The sequence below is a fragment of the Salmo salar genome, chromosome ssa02, assembly GCF_905237065.1.
Source record: "Salmo salar chromosome ssa02, Ssal_v3.1, whole genome shotgun sequence".
Lineage (NCBI taxonomy): Eukaryota > Metazoa > Chordata > Actinopteri > Salmoniformes > Salmonidae > Salmo > Salmo salar.
The window spans coordinates 51,852,017-51,873,883 of record NC_059443.1 but is presented as its reverse complement, the minus strand read 5'-3'; the positions used below and the strand labels follow the sequence as shown (position 1 = coordinate 51,873,883).

Sequence of the window (21,867 nt, the reverse complement as noted above, 5' to 3'; positions counted from 1 at the left end):
GAGGATAGGCTTGTGTGTGTGGAATGCATAGATGGAATGCATACATACATAAATGGAATGTGCTATAATATATGAAATATGGCTACCACAGATACACTTCTGTAGCATACATTATGACATTTTCAATTTCAGTTACAAAAAAAATCTACTCCGCAGGCCAATTAAAGAAAATGACAGTAAAAAAAAGAGAGCAAGCGCATTTTAGGTTGAAAATGCAGCTCTATCTTCTTTGAACTTCAAATTCCATCATGCGTAGAATACAACAGTTGTCAACAGCGCATTTATATCCGATTGGCGTATTCCAGTGTGAATCGTGTAAATCGACCAATGGGTTAAAAGAAAACTCTGGATGTGGGTGGGAGCTGAGTGTGAACGTCATCAATTGATAGCTGGCTGCTCAGACGTGAATGTGCCTGCCCAGTAGAGAGAGCTGTAGGTAGCTATTTCCTTTCCATTTCATATCACAAGGGGCGGTTAAAGGAAAACCCATCCGTCTGAGCACAGTCGTGCCAGCTTGTGCGAACTGAACCCACACACCTGGCCTGGGCATGGACGAACAGGCAGGGCCCGGCGTGTTCTTTAACAACAACAACAACAACTCGGGTTTGCCAGGCGCTGGAAAAGGACCGCAGCAGCCGGGCGACGTCGGTGGCGGAGAGGCGGCCAGGGCTCATTACAACATTCCGGGGATATTGCACTTTCTGCAACACGAATGGGCCCGCTTCGAGGTGGATAGAGCGCAATGGGAGGTGGAGCGAGCCGAATTGCAGGTAAACCACGTCAAAATGCCCTGCTTATTTTAGGTGGGGGTTTACGGTGTTGAGTCCGCTCTAGGAAGATTGAAATTTGTGTCAGGAAGCCTACTCGCGCGCCACGGTCTTTGTGGCGAGAACTGCTCGAGCTACGTAGTTACTAGAGTAGTCTTGGTCGGATGACGTTAGGCACTATAGCACAGGGTTTCCCAACCTCGGTCCTGGGAAACCCTGTGCTAAATCGGTTTAATAATAGAAAAATGATTCTGATGAACAGTGCAGTTGATTCATGCACTCTATAGTCAGTGACATGAGTTTTTATTGTGCCATATGACTTCTATTAAATGCCATGTCGTAAATATATCAGAGGTAAGGCTATTTAGCATAATGTGATGTGCAGGCCTTGATTGAGTTGTAGCTCGCAGTGTAAAAAAAAATAATATAAACGCAACAATTTCGAAGAATTTACGGAGTTTAAGTTAATATAAGGAAATCAGTCAATTGAATTAAATTCATTAGGCACTAATCTTTGGATTTCACATGACTGGTAGTACAGATATGCATCTGTTGGTCACAGATACCTTAAAAACAAAAAGATAGGGGCGTGGATCAGAACCAGTCAGTATGTGGTGTGACCACCATTTGCCTCATGCAGTGTGACATCTCCTTCGCATAGAGTTGATCAGTCTGTTGATTGGCGGGAACTGGAACATACTGTCGTACACACCGATCCAGAGCATCCCAAACATGCTCAATGGGTGACATGTCTGGTGAGTGTGCAGGCCATGGAAGAACAGGGACATTTTATAGCTTCCAGGAATTGTGTACAGATCCTTCAGACATGGCTGTGCATTATCATGCTAAAACATGACGTGATGGAGGCGGATGAATGGCATGACAATGGGCCTCAGGATCTCGTCACGGTATCTCTGTGCATTCCAATTGCCATTGATAAAATGCAGTTTGTTGTCAGTAGCTTATGCCTGCCCATACCATAACCCCACTGCCACCATGTGACACTGTTCACAATGTTGACATCACCAAACCACTTGCCATCACGTGGTCTGCGGTTGTGAGGCCTGCCAAATTCTCTTAAATGACATTGGAGGTGGCTTATGGTAGAGAAGTGAACATTAAATTATCTGGCAACAACTCTGGTGGACATTCCTGCAGTCAGCATGCCAATTGCATGCTCCCTCAACTTGAGACATCTGTGGCATTGTGTTGTGACAACTGCACATTTTAGTGGCCTTTTATTGTCCCCAGCACAAGGCGCACCTGTGTAATGATCATGCTGTTTAATCAGCTTCTTGATATGCCACACCTGTCAGGTGGATGGATTATCTTGGCAAAGGAGAAATGCTCACTAACAGGGAGGTAAACAATTTTGTGTGCAATTTGAGAGAACATTTCTGGGATCTTTTATTTCATCTCATGAAACATGGGACCAACACTTTACGTGTTGCGTTTATATTTTTGTTCAGTGTATGTGAGCACCTCCGAACATTGCTAACCAAGGCCAGTGCCAAGCTAAGTGCTAGCCTAGGCAGCCAATAGTGCATGGGCGCTAGATCTGCACAATTGTCAAGGCTCATACATAAGGCATCCTCTATTCAGGCCGCGAAGGCATAACATTCCTACTTAACTAGCTTAAATGGAAATAAGGTGGGGGGAAAAAACTGGGAAAATATGCATACTTTATTCATGAAACACAATTTTCCACCAACATTTTGGGATTTTCTGACAATTTAGGATGTTGTACACCGTATTCTGCTAAGGGTGTGCAACATCCAAAATTGTCTAAAAATGTTAGTGGAACATTTTTCATAAAGAAAGTATGCTTATTTTCCAGTTTTATTCTACCTTCTCGCCATTAAAGCTAGATGATAGTGCATGGGCTCTAGATCTGCACAATCGGCTGCCTAGGCTAGCTAATTGCGCTCTCCAGAAATGACTCAAGCTTTCTCTGCTGCTCTTACGTATTACATAATTTACAGCACAACTTATGGCTTTTTATGACGGTGCATTCATAAATTTCAATAGGCATTTAAAATTTTTTAAAGGGCGATGCTTCATCAGATTCTAAATTAATTATGTGTAACTGTACGTGGCATTTGTGCATCATTTACTTTGAAAATGTTCTGCCTCAATCAAAGCAGGCTTTCATTTCTTTCTTATTGTGCCTTAATGAAGGAGAGCGAATAGGCCTAGATGTCAAAGTTGTGTTATCGATATTGCAGATACCCTCCTGATTCCGGAGTATTTTTATTTTTTTATTCTCCTCCCCATTTACTTCAAGTGCTTATCAGTAGTAGAGGAAGCTCATTGGCAAGCAACAAATGAGTGTCAGAACTGCTCCACTGGCATTGAGCAGAAACCAATTTCATATCTTAATGCATTTGTTCTGCTGCCATGCCATTATATGGTGTAGTAGCGACCCTGCATTCCATTAAAGTCTTAGCTGAGCAAATGTAAAAATCTAATAGAGAGGATATACACTGCCTTTGGAAGGTATTCACACCCCTTGATCTTTTCCACATGTTACAGCCTGAATTTAAAGTGGAATTTTTTTTTCAGACATTTTTACAAAAAATTTAATTCATAAAAAATGAAACACGGAAATGTCTTTAGTCAATAAGTATTCAACCCCTTTGTTATGGCAAGCCTAATGCGTTCAGGTAAAAAAAAAATGTGCTTAACAAGTACCCTAATAAGTTGCATGGACTCACTGTGCAATAATATACTGAACAAAAATGTAAACGTAACATGCAACAATTTCAAAGATTTCAGATGACTGGGTAGGCCTAGGAGGGCATAGGCCCACCCACTGGGGAGCCAGGCTTAACCAATCAGAATGAGTTTTTCCCCACAAGGGCTTTATTACAGACAGACTCCTCAGCACCAAATGCTCACTAACAGGAATGTAAACAAATTTGTGCACAACATTTGAGGGAAATAAGCTTTTAGTTCGTATGGAACGTTTCTGGGATCTTTTATTTCGGCTCATGAAACATGGGACCAGCACTTTACATGTTTTTGTTCAGTGTTGTTCTTAACACTTATTTGGATGATTATCCAGTCTCTGGTTTTACCCAACACATACAATTATCTGTAAGGTCCCTCAGTTGAGTAGTGAATTTCAAGCACAGATTCAACCACAAAGACCAGGGAGCTTTTCCAATGCCTCGCAAAGAAGGGCACCTATTGCTAGATCAGTAACAACAAACAAAAAAAAGCAGACACTGAATATCTCTTTCAGCATGGTGAAGATATTAATTACACTTTGGATGGTGTAGCAATACACCCAGTCACTACAAAGATACAGGTGTACTTCCTAACTCAGTTGCTGGAGAGGACTGAACCACTTAGGGATTTCACCATGAGGCCAGTGGTGACTTTAAAACAGTTAGAGTTTAATGGCTGTGATAGAAAACTGAGACTGGATCAACAACATTGTAGTTACTGCACAATACTAACCTAAATGACAAAGTGAAAAGAAGGACGTCGGTACAGAATAAAAAATATTCCAAAACATGCGTCCTGTTTGCAATAAAGCACTAAAGTAATACTGCAACAAATGTGGCAAAGAAACTCACTTTTTGTCCTGAATACAAAGCTGAGTACCACTCGGTCATATTTTCAAGCATGGTGTTGGCTGCATAATGTTATGGATATGCTCATCATCTGAAGGACTAGGGTGTTTTTTGGGGGGGGATAAAAAGACACCGACTAGAGCTAAGCACAAAATCATAGAGGAAAACCTGGTTCAGACTGCTTTCCAACAGACACTGGGAGACAAATTCACCTTTCAGCAGGATAATAACCTAAAACACAAGGCCTAATCTACACTGGAGTTGCTTACAAAGATGATATTGAATGTTCTTGAGTGGCCTAGTTACAGTTTTGACTTAAATCAGCTTGTAAATCTATGGCAAGTCTTGGTCAACAACCAATGACAGAGCAAGAGTTAACAAAAGAATAGTTGGCAAATATTGTAAAATCCAGGTGTTCAAAACTCATAGACCCACAAAGACTCACAGCTGTAATCGCTGCCAAAAGTGATTCTAACATGTATTGATTCGGTGGGGGAGGGGGGTTGAATACTTATCTAATCAAGATATATTAGTGTTCTATTTTTCATTGATCTTTAAATACTTTTTTGAAATGTTCTTTCTCATTGACAGAGTATTTTGTGTAGACCGTAAATGTTTTATTTTTTCTAATAAAAAAAGACAATGAAATTTAGTCCCGATTTTGTAACACAACTAAATGTTGAAAAAGTCAACGGGTATGACGAAAGCGTTTTCCTTCTAGAAACTACTGGAGCAGAATTTAATTGGACAGAGCAGATGGAGATGTTTCTGAACCTTCGTTAGGGCCCTACTCAACAAGCTGACCTGGAACTGCCTGCATTAAAACGTGGGCGGGGAATGCCCACCACAGAGCGCTCAACATTACCTGCACTAAGAGATTATTAAAATGTTTTTTAACGTTAGTTAGTCGCTAGTATGTGGTCACCCAACTCTGTTTCCATGTCCTTGTGCAGGAGGACACACCAACCTGGTCGTATTATTCTGTAAGTAAATCCTAGACACTATATTTAGTATAATATGTTACGTTTTGTATGGCTTGTATTATTTTGTTGATGTGAATCACCCATTTCGTATGATACTTACATGGTCATGTAGTGTATGTGAACACCTGCTTGTAGAACATCTCATTCTAAAATGATGGGCATTAATATGGACTTGATTTCCCCCCCCCTGCTCCTATAACAGCCACTAATTCTGTGTATGGCTTTCCACTAGATGTTGGAACATTGCTGCGGGGACTTGCTTCCATTCAGCCACAAGAGCATTAGTGAGGTCGGGCACTGATGTTGGGAGATTAGGCCTGGCTCACAGTAGGAGTTCCAATTCATCCCGAAGGTGTTCGATGGGGTTGAGGTCAGGGCTCTGTGCAGGCCAGTCAAATTATTCCACACCAATCTCGACAACCCATTTCTGTATGGACCTCACTTTGTGCATGGGGGCATTGTCATGTTGAAACAGGAAAGGCCCTTCCCCGAACTGTTGCCACAAAGTTGGAAGCACAGAACATTCTAGAACGTCGTTGTAGGCTGTATCATTAAGATTTCCCTTCACTGAAACTAAGAGGCCTAGCCCGAACCATGAAAAACAGCCCCAGACCATTATTCCTCCTCCACCAAACTTTACAGTTGGCACTATTCATTGGGGCAGGTAGCATTCTCCTGGCGTCCTCCAAACCCAGACTCGTCCTCAATGTGCCAGATGGTGAAGCATGATTCATCACTCCAGAGAACATGTTTCCACTGCTCCAGAGTCCAATGTTGGCGAGCTTTACACCACTCCAGCCAACGCTTGGCATTGTGCATGGTGATCTCAGGCCTGTGTATGGCTGCTCGTTCATGGAAACAAAAAGTTATTGTGCTGACGTTGCTTCCAGAGGCAGTTTGGAACTCGGTAGTGAGTGTTGCAACCTAGAACAGACCATTTTTACGCGCTTCAGTAATCGGTAGTCCTGTTCTGTGAGCTTGTGTGGCCACCACTTTGGCTGAGCCTATGTTGCGCCTAGATGTTTCCACTTCACAATAACAGCACTTACAGTTCGGGGCAGCTCTAGCAGGGCAGAAATTTGACAATGACTTATTGGAAAGGTGCCATCCTATGACGGTGCCATTTTCAAAGTCACTGAGCTCATCAGTAAGGCCATTCTACTGCCAATGTTTGTCTATGGAGATTGCATGGCAGTGCTTGATTTTATATACCTGTCAGCAACAGGCGTTGCTGAAATAGCCGAAGCCACTAATTTGAAGGGGTGTCCACATACTTTTGTGTATATATACACAATGGCAAGAAAAAGTATGTGAACCTTTTGGAATTACATAGATTTCTGCATAAATTGGTCATCAAATTTGAGCTGATCTTCATCTAAGTCACAACAATAGACAAACATAGTGTGCTTAAACTACTAACACACACATTATTATTGTATTTTTCTTGTCTATATTAATACATCATTTAAGCAATGTAGGTTGTGTATGTAGGTTGGAAAAAGTATGTGAACCCCTAGGCTAATGACTTCTCCAAAAGCTAATTGGAGTCAGGAGTCAGCTAACCTGGAGTCCAATCAATGAGATGAGAATGGAGATGTTGGTTCGAGCTGCCTTGCCTTATAAAAAACACACCCAAAATGTGAGTTTGCTATTCACAAGAAGCATTGCCTGATGTGAACCATGCCTTGAACAAAAGAGATCTCAGAAGACATAAGGGGTTACAAAAGTATCTCTAAAATCCTTGATGTTCATCAGTCCATGGTAAGACAAATTGTCTATAAATGGAGTAAATTCAGCACTGTTGCTACTCTCCCTATGAGTGGCCGTCCTGCAAAGATGACTGCAAGAGCACAGCGCAGAATGCTCGATGAGGTTAAGAAGAATCCGAGAGTGTCAGCTAAAGACTTACAGAAATCTCTGGAACATGCTAACATCTCTGTTGCCGAGTCTCCGATATGTAAAACACTAAACAAGAATGGTGTTCATGTGAGGACACTACAGTCCAAAAAAAACGGAAGTTTTGAAGTTTTGCAAATGTGCACCTGGATGTTATGCAGGAGAATGTAAGGCTATATGTCCGCCAATTGAAGCTCAACAGAAGTTGGGTGACGCAACAGGACAACGACCCAAAACACAGAAGTAAATCAACAACAGAATGGCTTCAACAGAAGAAAATACGCCTTCTGGAGTGGCCTAGTCAGAGTCCTGACCTCAACCCGATTTGAGATGATGTGGCATGACCTCAAGAAAGCAGTTCACACCAGACATCCCAAGAATATTGCTGAACTGAAACGGTTCCGTGACTACAGAAGACATTTTTAGTTTATTGCTGCAAAGGAGGGTCAACCAGTTATTACATTGAAGGGTCCATCCTGCACTGTGAATGTTTACACAGTGTGTTCAATAAAGACATGAAAACGTGTAATTGTTTGTTATTAGTTTAAGCAGACTGTGTTTGTCTATTGTTGTGAGCTAGATGAATTAAGATAAAATTTTATGACCAATTTATGCAGAAATCCTGGTATTTCCTAAGGGATCGCGTACTTTTTCTTGCCACTGTGTGTGTGTGTGTGTGTGTGTGTGAGTTTTATCTCTGGGCTGGATCCTATTCGAAATGGCTGCCTTTGTGACCTTTGCTGTCGGAATTGGACAATAACATCTGACGATCACCGACAGGCACTGGCCTAGCGTTTTGACCCCGACGTACTGCTGTTGCACAACACTGGGAATCCATGACATGACATTGAGTGTGTGTGTGTATGAGTGGGTTAAAGAATCTCAATGAGCTTCTCTCTGCCTCTGCTCCTCCTTTGCCCCAGAGGATGTCTGGCATCATCACCACTTTTCCTTCCCTATTCCCGCAGTATAAATACGTTGCGGAGAAGGCGAAGACGGGAGTTGGCGCAGAAAGAAACAACCAATGGGAGAAAGAACCGATCAATGCTCACCAGCTCCTGTTGGGAGATCTCACTGTTTTTTTTTCTTCTATTGTTTTCTTTCTTTTCTACATAATCCACACTTAATGTAAGTGCTGGGTCTCTGAGGAAGACAATACATTGGCCTGTTCAGCCTATTTCTTTTACTTTGCGTGCACTAAACAGCCCCCCCCCCTATCTGAGATGCTTGCCAGCATTTGGTATTCAACTCCCTCCGATATAGTCCTTTTCCTCGTTCAGAGACGTTTGTTGTCGAGTGGGAGGCCCAGAGGCTGCCTGCGTTCTTGGGATCTTTCGGATCTCACGGCTTGTCGTCTTCCGCGTGTTCTCCAACGACCCATTAAAAACAAACTCAAACTGGTTAAGTGACTCATGCCACAGAGCTGACACTGCGAATGTCGTGGCTCCCTGCCCCATCGTTAAAACAGAGCCCTGTGTTTATCACAGGAGCAATCTCCCGACTGCCCAGGCTGAATCTCAGGCAGCTACTACCCAGTGCTGGTGAGGTGTGGGAGGGGGTGCCATGCGGTCAGGCATTTCAAATTCTTGAAATGCTGCCTCCCCAGCATTTTTTTTTTGGTGTACACACTCCACCACACTGACTAGTATACTAGTCGACGTGTTACGCCTTTTCTGGGTCATCACATTTTCTAAGTGTTTATTCCAATGACTCCCTTCGACCGCCCTGGTACAGTATGTCCATTGAAAATGTGTGAGTGTGCGTCTCCAATGGCACTCATTCACTATTTAGTGCACTACTTTTGACCAGATACCTATGGGTGCTGGTCAAAAGAATAGGGTGCCATTTGAGAGTGTTCTCTCAGGCAGCTGGGTTTAGAGTAGTCCGGCACCTCCAGCCTATGAGTAACCATGTCTGGTATTCTAACGAGAGGCCCACCTGCTAGCACTATGCACACCATCGGTGTGTTTTACAGGTGTTTATATCGGTAGGGTCTGTCTGGCACTGTGAACAACTGCAGTATTCGTACTTGTTTTGCTGTGTTGTTTCTTTGCCTTTTATTCCACAATGCATTAGCCTTCAGATGATTTTAAAGATTGCACTTCATGAGTTGTTTCACAACATGAATCATTTTTACTTCAGAATCACTTTATTTTTGTCTTTGGACATTCAGTTTTTATATACTGTACACAACACAGTGCCAAAGCCAATGCTGGACCTCCCTCAGCGCATGGATACTCAATCAGATCGAGCCATTTATTCAAAATGGTAAGAGGTCACAGGCCAATAGTTAGAAAAGGTGACATCAACCAACTCTGCAATCTCAATTATAATTCTGCATAATGTACATTTTCTATTTCCAAATAAGATCTTCTACTTCATGATTTGCAGACCACCATGCTTTCAGTGTGTTTGCCATCATATCATGCCACTTAACTTTGCATAATTTATGTAAATAGTGATAGGCTATGGGGGGGAATAAGGCCTGCAGGCTACTATTAAAGTATCACTGCTTTGGCGTGTAATTCCAATGCCCTTTATCTTTTATGTATTCTTTTTCAGACTTTCATCTCACTAACTAAATTATTTTGTCAAGAGACTGATGTGCAATAGCCTTTGCTGTGTGTAGACATAGTATGTCTAGGATTATGCATAACTGACTGCATGTCAAGGCAAAATCTGGACCTTGCTGTCATAGCGCACACTTCAAATTCCAGATCGCTGTTTTTATGGCTTTCCATCCATTATCCCATGTAATGAGGTAGTATATAAGACCAGACTATCATTCTGTTGTCTGAGGTATGTTTAGTTGCTCAGACTTTGCACATTTACCACCATGTTATGGTGACATGACACGGTGTACTCGCCATACATTCAGGAGATCAATTGACACCCAGGCAGCAATTTGTCCACTCTGGGAGAATATGTGGAGTCCATCAGACTGGGACTAGTGCATCTATAAGCAGTCTCTCGACCTCTGTGGCGGAGGGGGAGAGTTGAGACAGAGAGCGCCCCAGAGGCTGACGGCCCACTCCAGTGGAACTCATCTAGCAGCTCCAGAAATACTTTTGGGCCCGCCACAACATGTCAGGTGTAAATATATCTCATAAACCAATTAGAATTTGGAAATATATTCTCCTGCAATTTGTGTTGTAAAAGTGTGACAGTACGAAGGGTACCTCACCTCAAAGCATGAGAGAATATAAATAATCCAAATTAGCTAGGTTTCCATCCAATTGGCTACAGATTTTCATGTGAATATGATCTGCATCAAATAAATATGCACATATTCCCACCAGAGGTGTTTTTCCATCAAGCTGACTTGTTGCGGATAGAAGGCTGGGAGTTATGTAGTGCACATAAAAAGCTTTTTTTCCACTTAAGTTTTCATGTACCGAATATTTTTAGTTTTTTACTCTGCTGATGGTTTTGTTACAGAAAAGAATTTGATAAGTAGGACATTTGCCCAAGCTGGTTTTGGTGCATGCTCTCTAGACCAGTGGGTACCAAACTGTACTGCAGGTGGTCTGCAAATGTTGTTTGACTTCTGTAACCGTAAAAGCCTTGGTTTCATGCATGTTAACATCAGAAGACTCCTCCCTAAGTTTGTTTTACTCACTGCTTTAGCACACTCCGCCAACCCTGACGTCCTTGCTGTGTCTGAATCCTGGCTTAGGAAGGCCACCAAAAATTTGGAGATTTCCATCCCCAACTACAACATTTTCTGTGAAGATAGAACTGCCAAAGGGGGAGGGGTTTGCCTGCAGAGTTCTGTCATACTTTCCAGGTCTATGCCCAAACAGTTAAAGCTTCTAATTAAAAAATAATAATCTCTCCAGAAATAAGTCTCTCACTGTTATAGCTCCCAGCTGTGCCCTGGACACCATATGTGAATTGATTGCCCCCCATCTATCTTCAGAGTTTGTTCTGTTAGGTGACCTAAACTGGGATATGCTTAACACCCCGTCATCCTACAATCTAAGCTAGATGCCCTCAATCTCACACAAATTATCAAGGAACCCACCAGGTACAACCCTAAATCTGTAAACATGGGCACCCTCATAGATATTATCAAGACCAACTTTCCCTTCAAATACACCTCTACTGTTTTCAATCAGGATCTCAGTGATCACTGCCTCATTGCCTGCATCCGTTATGTGTCAGAGGTCAAACGACCACCTCTCATCACTGTCAAACTCTCCCTAAAACACTTCTGCGAGCAGGGTATCCTGGAAGGATATTGACCTCATCCCGTCAATAGAGGATGCCTGGTGGTTCTTTTAACCTCTTGGGGCTAGGTGGGACGCTAGCGTGCCACCCGTGGTGCACTCCATCAACAGCAGGTGCATTTCAAGAGCGGCAAATTTGAATCCAAATAAATGTCAAAATTCAAATTTTTCAAAAATACAACTATGTTACACCATTTGAAAGATAAACATCTCCTTAATCTAACCACGTTTTACGATTTCAAAAAGGTTTTACGGCGAAAGCATAAATTTAGAGTATGTTAGGACAGTACATTTACAAGAGTTGTGTGTAATGTTTTGTCAAGTCAAAGACAGGGTCACCAAAACCATAAAACCAGCTAAAATGATGCACTAACCTTTTACAATCTCCATCAGATGACACTCCTAGGACATTATGTTAGACAATGCATGCATTTTTAGTTCTATCAAGTTCATTTTTATATCCAAAAACAGCGTTTTACTATGGCATTGATGTTGAGGAAATCGTTTCCCTCCAATAACCGGCAGTCAAGTCAGCGTCAGAAATTAAATAATTAAAATTAGAAAACATTGGTAAAATATTATATTGTCATTTAAAGAATTATAGATTTACATCTCTTGAACGCAATCAACTTGCCAGATTTAAAAATAACCTTACTGGGAAATCACACTTTGCAATAATCTGAGCACTGCGCCCAGAAAAATACGCGTTGCGATACAGACTAGACGTCATGTTGGGGAGATCTAAAATCGAAAATACTATGTAAATAATCCATTACCTTTGATTCTCTTCATCAGATGTCACTTCCAGGTATCACAGGTCCATAACGAATGTAGTTTTGTTCAAAAAAGCTCATCATTTATGTCCAAAAATCTCCGTCTCGTTAGCACATGATGTAAGCCAGCCGGACTTCTCGTCATGAACGAGGGGAAAAAATATATTTCCGTTCGTTCAAACATGTCAAACGTTGTATAGCATAAATCATTAGGGCCTTTTTTAACCAGAACATGAATAATATTCAAGGTGGACGAATGCATACTCTTTTATAACGTATTGGAACGAGGGTACCCAACATGAACTAGCGCGCCAGGTGTCTAATGGGACATCACCGTTCCATGGCTCTTGTTCGGTCAGATCTCCCTCCAGAAGACTCAAAACACTTTGTAAAGGCTGGTGACATCTAGTGGAAGCAATAGGAAGTGCCAAAATATTCCTAAACCCCTGTGTTTTTCAATGGGATAGGTTTAAAGTCAATACAACACATCAGGTATCCACTTCCTGTCAGAAAATGTCTCAGGGTTTTGCCTGCCAAATGAGTTCTGTTATACTCACAGACACCATTCAAACAGTTTTGGAAACTTTAGAGTGTTTTCTATCCATATATAATAAGTATATGCATATTCTAGTTACTGGGTAGGATTAGTAACCAGATTAAATCGGGTAAATTTTTTTTATCCAGACGTGCAAATGCTGCCCCCTAGACCCAACAGGTTAAAAGTAATTTCCTCACCATCTTAAATAAGCATGCCCCTTTAAAAAAATGTAGAACTAAGAACAGATATATAGCCCTTGGTTCACTCCAGACCTGACTGCCCTCGACCAGCACAAAAACATCCTGTAGCGTACTGCACTAGCATCGAATAGTCCCCGCGATATGCAACTTTTCAGGGAAGTCAGGAACCAATACACAGTCAGTTAGGAAAGCAAAGGCTAGCTTTTTCAAGCAGAAATTTGCATCCTGTAGCACAAACTCCAAAAACTTCTGGGACACTGTAAAGTCCATGGAGAATAAAAGCACCACCTCCCAGCTGCACACTGCACTGAGGCTAGGAAACACTGTCACCACCGATAAATCCACGATAATTGAGAATTTCAGTAAGCATTTCTCTACAGCTGGCTTTGCTTTCCTCCTGGCTACCCCAACCCCGGCCAACAGCTCTGCACCCCCCGCAGCTACTTGCCCAAGCATCCCCAGCTTCTCCTTCACCCAAATCCAGATAGCAGATGTTCTGAAAGAGCTGCAAAACCTGGACCCATACAAATCAGCTGGGCTAGACAATCTGGACCCTGTCTTTCTAAAATTATCCACCGCCATTGTTGCAACCCCTATTACTAGTCTGTTCAACCTCTCTTTCGTAGTGTCCGAGATTCCTAAAGATTGGAAAGCTTCCACGGTCATCCCCCTCGTCAAAGGGGGTGACACTCTAGACCCAAACTGTTACAGACCTATATCCATTCAGCCCTGCCTTTCTAAAGTCTTCGAAACCAATCACTGACCATTTCAAATCCCACCGTACCTTCTCTGCTGTGCAATCCGGTTTCCAAGCTGGTCACGGGTGCACCTCACCCACGTACAAGGTTTCTCAAATGACTGCCTCTCCTGGTTCACCAACTACTTCTCAGACAGTTCAGTGTGTCAAATCGGAGGGCCTGTTGTTCGGACCTCTGGCAGTCTCTATGGGGGTACCACAGGGTTCAATTCTCGGGCCAACTCTTTTCTCTGTATAGATCAATGATGTCGCTCTTGCTGCGGTGATTCCTTGATCCACCTCTACGCAGACGACACCATTCTGTATACATCTGGCCCTTCTTTGGACACTGTGTTAACAAACCTCCAAATGAGCCTCAATGCCATACTACTCTCCTTCCGTGGCATCCAACTGCTCTTAAATGCTAGTAAAACAAAACGCATGCTCTTCAACCGATCGCTGCCCGCACCCGCCCGACCAGCATCACTACTCTGGACTGTTCTGACTTAGAATATGTGGACAACTACAAATACCTAGGTGTCTGGTTAGACTGTAAAGTCTCCTTCCAGACTCACATTAAGCATATCCAATCCAAAATTAAATCAGGATCGGCTTCCTATTTTGCAACAGTCTCCTTCACTCATGCTGCCAAACACCTTCGTAAAACAGACTATCCTACCGATCCTTGACTTTTGCGATGTCATTTACAAAATAGCCTCCAACACTCTACTCAGCAAATTGGATGCAGTCTATCACAGTGCCATCCGTTTTGTCACCAAAGCCCCATATACCACCCACCAATGTGACCTGTATGCTCTCGTCGGCTGGCCCTCGCTACATATTCGTCGCCAGACCCACTGGCTCTAGGTCATCTATACGTCTTTGTTAGGTAAAGCTCCGCCTTACCTCAATTCACTGGTCACCAGAACAACACCCACCCGTAGCACGCGCTCCAGCAGGTATATCTATCTGGTCATCCCCAAAGCCAACACCACCTTTGGCCGCCTTTCCTTCCAGTTCTCTGCTGCCAATGACTGGAACGAGTTGCAGAAATCGCTGAAGTTGGAGACTTATATCTCCCTCACTAACTTTAAGCATCAGCTATCTGAGGAGCTTACCGATCGCTGGAGCAGTACACAGCCCATCTGTAAATATCCCATCCAATCTCCTACCTCATCCCCATATTGTTTTTATTTACTTTCTTTTGCTCTTTTGCACAACAGTATTTCTACTTGCACATCATCATCTGCACATCTGTCACTCCAGTGTTATTTTGCTAAATTGTAATTACTTCGCTACTATTGGCCTATTTATTGCCTTACCTCCTTACTTCATTTGCACACACTGTATATAGATTTTTCTATTGTTATTGACTGTACTTTTGTTTATCCCATGTGTAACTCCGTTTTTTTTTTTTTTGTCGCACTGCTTTGCTTTATCTTGGCCAGGTCGCAGTTGTAAATGAGAACTTGTTCTCAACTGGCCTACCTGGTGAAATAATAAAAAAAGAACTTGTCTGTGCATAGGAACTTTACCTCTACCTACATGTACATTTTACCTCAACTAACCTGTGCCCCCGAACATTGACTCTGTACCCGTACCCCCCTGTATATAGCCTCGCTACTATTATTTTATTGTTGCTATTTAATTATTTATTTTTCTATTTTCCTCTTTTTTACTTAAGTTTATTTGAGTAAGTACTTTCTTAACACTTATTTTTCTTAACTGCAGTGTTGGTTAAGGGCTTGTAAGTAAGCATTTCCCTGTAAAAGGAAACAATTCCTGTTGTATTCGGCGCATGTGACAAATACAATTTGATTTGATCTGCCTTACTCATGCTTTTCCACGTCATGGTGGGAGGACAACACAACTTATGCTCTCGTAGCACCAAGTTCACCTCGACATGTTTATTATATCAATATTTGCTTCCAACGCAATTGTCGACTCTATTTCACTGGCCCAAAAAGTATCATGTGACATGGGAGAACTTGGGAAGGTTGAAAACCAGACAGGCTGCAGCGTTCTGGAGTTAATTTGTGTGTCAGGTAATTCATCCAAATTAATATGGTTGGATGGAAACCTGGTTATTGTCTAACATTTATTGGTGGATCAGTTTCTACCATGCACAGGAGGCTTTCTGAGATGAGTGTCAGTTTGTATTTTTTGTAAAAAATTTTACCAGTTAACCTTTTTGTTTATAAAAAAAAAAAAAAAAGTAAATCCCTCTTGCTCTTCTTGGAGAGTACTGGTGGCTATTGTTTTTAACCCTTTCAGAGTTTTACAGGAGCGCCTTGGAATTTGTTTAGCTTTTCTTGGTCCACTTGCTGTTCTAACGGAGTTTCTCTGGCCTAATGGTCTCGCATCACCTTTGGGTCTTCGCTATAGCGGCGGACCTGAAGTAATGACAATGTCGGCTATAATATTCCTGCAGCAGTGTGATCCCGGAAGAGCCCTGCCAGCAGTTAGTGTCACATTCCCATAGATGAGTCTCCCGACATCTCTTGGAGATGGAGGGGGTGCGGGCTTCCTCACGTGTCTGGACAGGTGAGCGAACGTCGCGGGGAATGCACAGCGCTCTCGTCATGTGGAAATCACAACAGACTCCACGCGTCATTTCACAGTTGCCATTAGCGATACCACCCAGTCTGTGGCAGTAATGCTGCTGGCTGGGGTTTTTAGGTTTTTGATTTATACCCCATGATGCATTGTTTAAATAATGTAACTTATATTGTAGTCAATTTAGCAGAGTGACTTAAACTAGTGATTGCATGCTTCTTTGTACCGGTACCCCGTGGGAATCGAACCCTCAACCCTGGCATGGCAAGTGCCATGCCATACCAACTGAGCCACACAGCACCACTTGTTGGGGGTAATTTGGGTGGATACGTGGGATAGACACAATACATGCTTCTTCAGTAATGATGCGTCACGGGAGCACTCCCACGCTTCTGCAACGGCAACACAGGCCAAAGCAAAGCCCAGGTTTATACCTCTTCCCTTTGACCTCATTCAGAGGCTCCCTTGTAAGGAATGGTATGCACACCTGCTTGTTTTACCATGTAATGCAAACCAAGGATCCAATTGCACCACACCCTGGGTCACGCCTAAGCACCATAAGCACTGGACCATTGTTGTCAACAACAGGAGGATCATGGCAGACATAACACCTGGGCACTGAGACATCCACCTCGTCCATCTTACAATGTGTTCCGGTTCATTGCAAAATTGATTGTGCCTCCAAAATGTGCACCCTTTTTGTGTTGTGAAATGAAAACTCAGGGAACCATGAGTGTGTAAGAGTGACTTTGGGTTTGTGCACCAGCAGATGTGAGTCCTGGCATCCCTGTACAATGTAAATCTGATGTAAGCCTAATGAATATATGCAGTATTTCTCTCACTGTAAACACTGTACTCCTTTTATATGAATCACATAGGAATTACAGGTCACCAGTCCAACTGAGTTACCGTGTAAGTATAGTAATGTTTCTGTCCCACAGTTTTTGACCACTCTAATCAGTTGATTCCTATAACCTGGATCATGTGATGATGACACATTAGTGATGGATGTGATTGGACTGGTGACCTGATTTCAAGATTCAGTTAGAAATAACTGATTGCTCAGTAGCAGTGTTGGACAAAATCATGCATACAGGTCCTGGGTGTTTCTGGGGGGCTTACTGTTGCTTTAAGAAAGGGCCTTGGGAATAGTGGGGGGGGGGGGGGTGTTTTACAAAATAAAAACGCATAGAGGAAAACCCTACCACCACTGCAGTCCATAGCAAGGACAACTGACATGGTAGAAGAAAAGGATGTGGATGCAAGAGAGAGACTTAAGACTTCACTTCACATGGAGTCATCAGTTCTTACTAGTTGGCACTGTTAACTTCTTCTTTCTGGCCCTTGTGATGTTATCCATGGGTTACAACTCATGGCAGTTGTCATCTGGTCCTCAAGCATGTGGACCAGATGACGACAGGCTGAGGGTGAGATGTCGGCAGGCTCGCACCACAGAGCGAGATGGAAGAGAGGGCCCTGTGGCGTTCTCCAGAGAGAAAGTACTTCCTTCCTTACTCCCTTCTTCGTGCCCCTCAGGGGAAACCGAAAACCAAACTGGGATTATGAATCCTGTAATTCACATTTTGATGTGAGGAATAAAAACAAACACCCATGGCTTTCTTAGTCTCCTAAAAAATCTCCTCAGTTTGTCAAAGCCCCTGGTTGGTCCTTCTCCTTTGGAATTGTTTTGATCGATTTTGTTTGTCTTTTAAAGTGTCTACTGGTTTCATAAAGAAAATATTTACATAATTTCATAATTTCTAGAGACGGTCATGAAATATAAAATGGATGTGGGTGTATTGAATTAACCATACACTTAAACAAATGTTTCCTTTTTGAGCTAAGTAATCACACAGGCATGCTCTATTCTCCATGTCGGTTGCCAGATTAAAAGGAATCTGAGCAGACAACCTGTTTGTGGTCTGCACTCTCCACACACAGCGTTTGTGTGTGCACTGCCATCAATTCAGACAGAGCGTGCCAGGGGACTGCTCCAGCCGTTTCGGTATTAAGGTTCAGCACTGTAGAGAGAGACTGTGCCGACGTCAATCTCGGCAGTATGTTTTTACTAAAGTGTTGAACGCCAGTGTCCAGGATACTGCTTTGGCAAAACCCGTTGGCCTGCTGTTAGCTGTCATGTTGTTTCTTGTTTCGTGTTGGGAAAGTCTCAGTGTCTCTCAAGACCTTTTTTTAGCAGGCTACCTATAAAGGGATTTTCACACTACTGAGCCAAACTGCACTGTGCTTACCTGGTTACGTATCCAGCATAGCTGCTGTAACCGTGTTTAAAAGGACAATGTGAAAATAAAATATCCGAGCCAGCACAGTTTGCTTCGGATCATCGCGATAGTTCATAAACTAGCAACTACAGCCGGGAAGAACTATTGGATATTAGAGCTGCGGTAAGTCACCAGAACTTCCAGGATTACCTCTTCCCTAGAGCAGATCCTTTGTTTGTTCTCCCCAGAGCAGTTGAACTTATTCCAGAGGCTGACCCAAAACAATGCTGGCGGAGGAGAGGTACTCGGGGCGGTCTTTTGGTCCGACTTAAACGTGCACACTACCCACTGCTCCTGAGTATTTTACTCGCTAATGTCCAATCTCTGGATAATAAAGTTGATAAGCTCAAGGCGCGAGTTGCTTTTCTCTGCATCACGAAAACATGGCTCTCTCGAAATATACTGAAAACCCAACAGTATATCGCGCCGACAGGAACAAACATCTCTCCGGGAAGCAGAAGGGTGGAGGTATATGTTTTATGATAAACCATAAGTTGTTAAACTGTGATAACATACAGGAACTAAAGTCCTTCTGTTCACCCGACCTAGAATGTCTCACAATCAAATACCGACTATCTCCCGAGATGATAATCTTCGTCAGTAATAGCCACAGCAGTCTATATCCGCCCCCAAGCTGATACCACGACGGCCCTCAAAGAACTTCACGCAAACTGGAAATCACTTTCATTGTAGCTGGGGATTTTAACAAAGCAAATTTGAGGATAAGGCTCTCAATTCTATCAACATATTGATTGCGGTACTTGCGCTGCTAAAACTCTCGTCCATTGTTATACACCTTCCAGAATCCATATAAGGCCCTCCATTCGGCAAATCGGACCACAATTCCATCTTGCTCCTCCCCTCCTAATTGGCAGAAACTCAAACGGGAAGCACCCGTGGTAAGGACTGTTCAACGCTGGTCTGACCAATCGGAATCCACGCTTCAAGATTGTTTTGATCACGCGGACTGGGATATGTTCAGAGTAGCTTCAGAAAATAAGATCGACACACATACCGATACGGTGAAAGAGTTTATCAGGAAGTGCATAGATGTACCCACTGACTATTAATACCTACCCCAACCAGAAACTGTTGATAGATGAGAGCAAAACTGAAAGCGCAAACCACCGCATTTAACCAGGGCAAGAAGACTGGGAATATGGAAGAATACAAACAGTGTAGTTATTCCCTCCGCAAAGCAGTCAAGCAGGCTTAACGTCGCTATAGGGACAAAGTTGAGTCCCAGTTCAACCGCTCAGACACAAGACGTATGTGGCAGGGTCTACAGACAATCACATATTTATAAAAGGAAAACCAGCCATGTCGCGGACACGACGTCTTGCTTCCGGATACCATCTGGCCCAGATGGTATCCATAGCCGCGTCCTCAGAGCATGCGCAGACCAGCTGGCTGGTGTGTTTACAGATATATTAAATCGTTCCCTATTCCAGTCTGTTGTCCCCACATGCTTCAAGATGGCCACCATCGTCTCTGTACCAAAGATAATTGAACTAAATGACTATCGCCACATAGCACTCACCTCTGTCATCATGAAGTGCTTTGAGAAACTAGCCAAGGATCATATCACCTCCACCCTACCTGTTACCCTAGACCCACTCCAATTTGCTTACCACCCCAATAGATCCACAGATGATGCAATCGCCTGCACACTGCCCTGTTTCATCTAGACGAGTCATACCTACAGTGGGGAGAACAAGTATTTGATACACTGCCGATTTTGCAGGTTTTCCTACTTACAAAGCATGTAGAGGTCTGTAATTTATATCATAGGTACACTTCAACTGTGAGAGACGGAATCTAAAACAAACATCCAGAAAATCACATTTGTATGATTTTTAAGTAATTAATTTGCATTTTATTGCATGACATAAGTATTTGATACATCAGAAAAGCAGAACTTAATATTTGGTACAGAAACCTTTGTTTGCAATTACAGAGATCACACGTTTCCTGTAGTTCTTGACCTGGTTTCCACACACTGTAGCAGGGATTTTGGCCCACTCCTCCATACAGACCTTCTCCAGATCCTTCAGGTTTTGGGGCTGTCGCTGGGCAATACGGACTTTCAGCTCCCTCCAAAGATTTTCTATTGGGTTCAGGTCTGGAGACTGGCTAGGCCACTCCAGGACCTTGAGATGCTTCTTACGGAGCCACTCCTTAGTTGCCCTGGCTGTGTGTTTCGGGTCGTTGTCATGCTGGAAGACCCAGCCACGACCCATCTTCAATGCTCTTACTGAGGGAAGGAGGTTGTTGGCCAAGATCTCGCGATACATGACCCCATCCATCCTCCCCTCAATACAGTGCAGTCGTCCTGTCCCTTTTGCAGAAAAGCATCCCCAAAGAATGATGTTTCCACCTCCATGCTTCACGGTTGGGATGGTGTTCTTGGGGTTGTACTCATCATTCTTCTTCCTCCAAACACGGCGAGTGGAGTTTAGACCAAAAAGCTCTTTTTGTCTCATCAGACCACATGACCTTCTCCCATTCCTCCTCTGGATCATCCAGATGGTCATTGGCAAACTTCAGACGTGCCTGGACATGCGCTGGCTTGAGCAGGGGGACCTTGCGTGCGCGGCAGGATTTTAATCCATGACGGCGTAGTGTGTTACTAATGGTTTTCTTTGAGACTGTGGTCCCAGCTCTCTTCAGGTCATTGACCAGGTCCTGCCATGTAGTTCTTGGCTGATCCCTCACCTTCCTCATGATCATTGATGTCCCACGAGGTGAAATCTTGCATGGAGCCCCAGACCGAGGGTGATTGACCGTCATCTTGAACTTCTACCATTTTCTAATAATTGCGCCAACAGTTGTTGCCATCTCACCAAGCTGCTTGCCTATTGTCCTGTAGCCCATCCCAGCCTTGTGCAGGTCTACAATTTTATCCCTGATGTCCTTACACAGCTCTCTGGTCTTGGCCATTGTGGAGAGGTTGGAGTCTGTTTGATTGAGTGTGTGTGGACAGGTGTCTTTTTATACAGGTAACGAGTTCAAACACGTGCAGTTAATACAGGTAATGAGTGGAGAACAGGAAGTTTTTCTTTAAGAAGCCCAACAGGTCTGTGAGAGCCCGGAATTCTTACTGGTTGCTAGGTGATTAAATACTTATGTCATGCAATAAAATGCAAATGAATTACTTAGAAATCATACAATGGGATTTTCTGGATTTTTGTTTTAGATTCCGTCTCTCACAGTTGAAGTATACCTATGACAAAAGTACAGACCTCTACATGCTTTGTAAGTAGGAAAACCTGCAGTGTATCAAATACTTGTTCTCCCCACTGTATGTAAGAATGCTGTTCAATGCCTTCAGC

General features: G+C 43.1%; 1 protein-coding gene across 3 annotated transcripts in view; it reads left to right on the top strand.

Moving 5' to 3' along the window:
- The first annotated feature begins 390 nt into the window (after positions 1-390).
- LOC106586164 (striatin) overlaps positions 391-21,867 on the top strand; it is a 105,550-nt gene continuing 84,073 nt past the window's right edge. For 2 of the 3 annotated variants that reach the window (XM_045705701.1, XM_045705696.1), the window contains exons 1-2: positions 391-770; positions 5,299-5,328. In XM_045705701.1, the coding sequence (XP_045561657.1) occupies positions 549-770; positions 5,299-5,328 (252 nt within the window). In that variant the 5' untranslated portion in view covers positions 391-548. The remainder of the gene's footprint in view (positions 771-5,298; positions 5,329-21,867) is intronic. The other variant, XM_014173094.2, reaches the window with a different exon arrangement.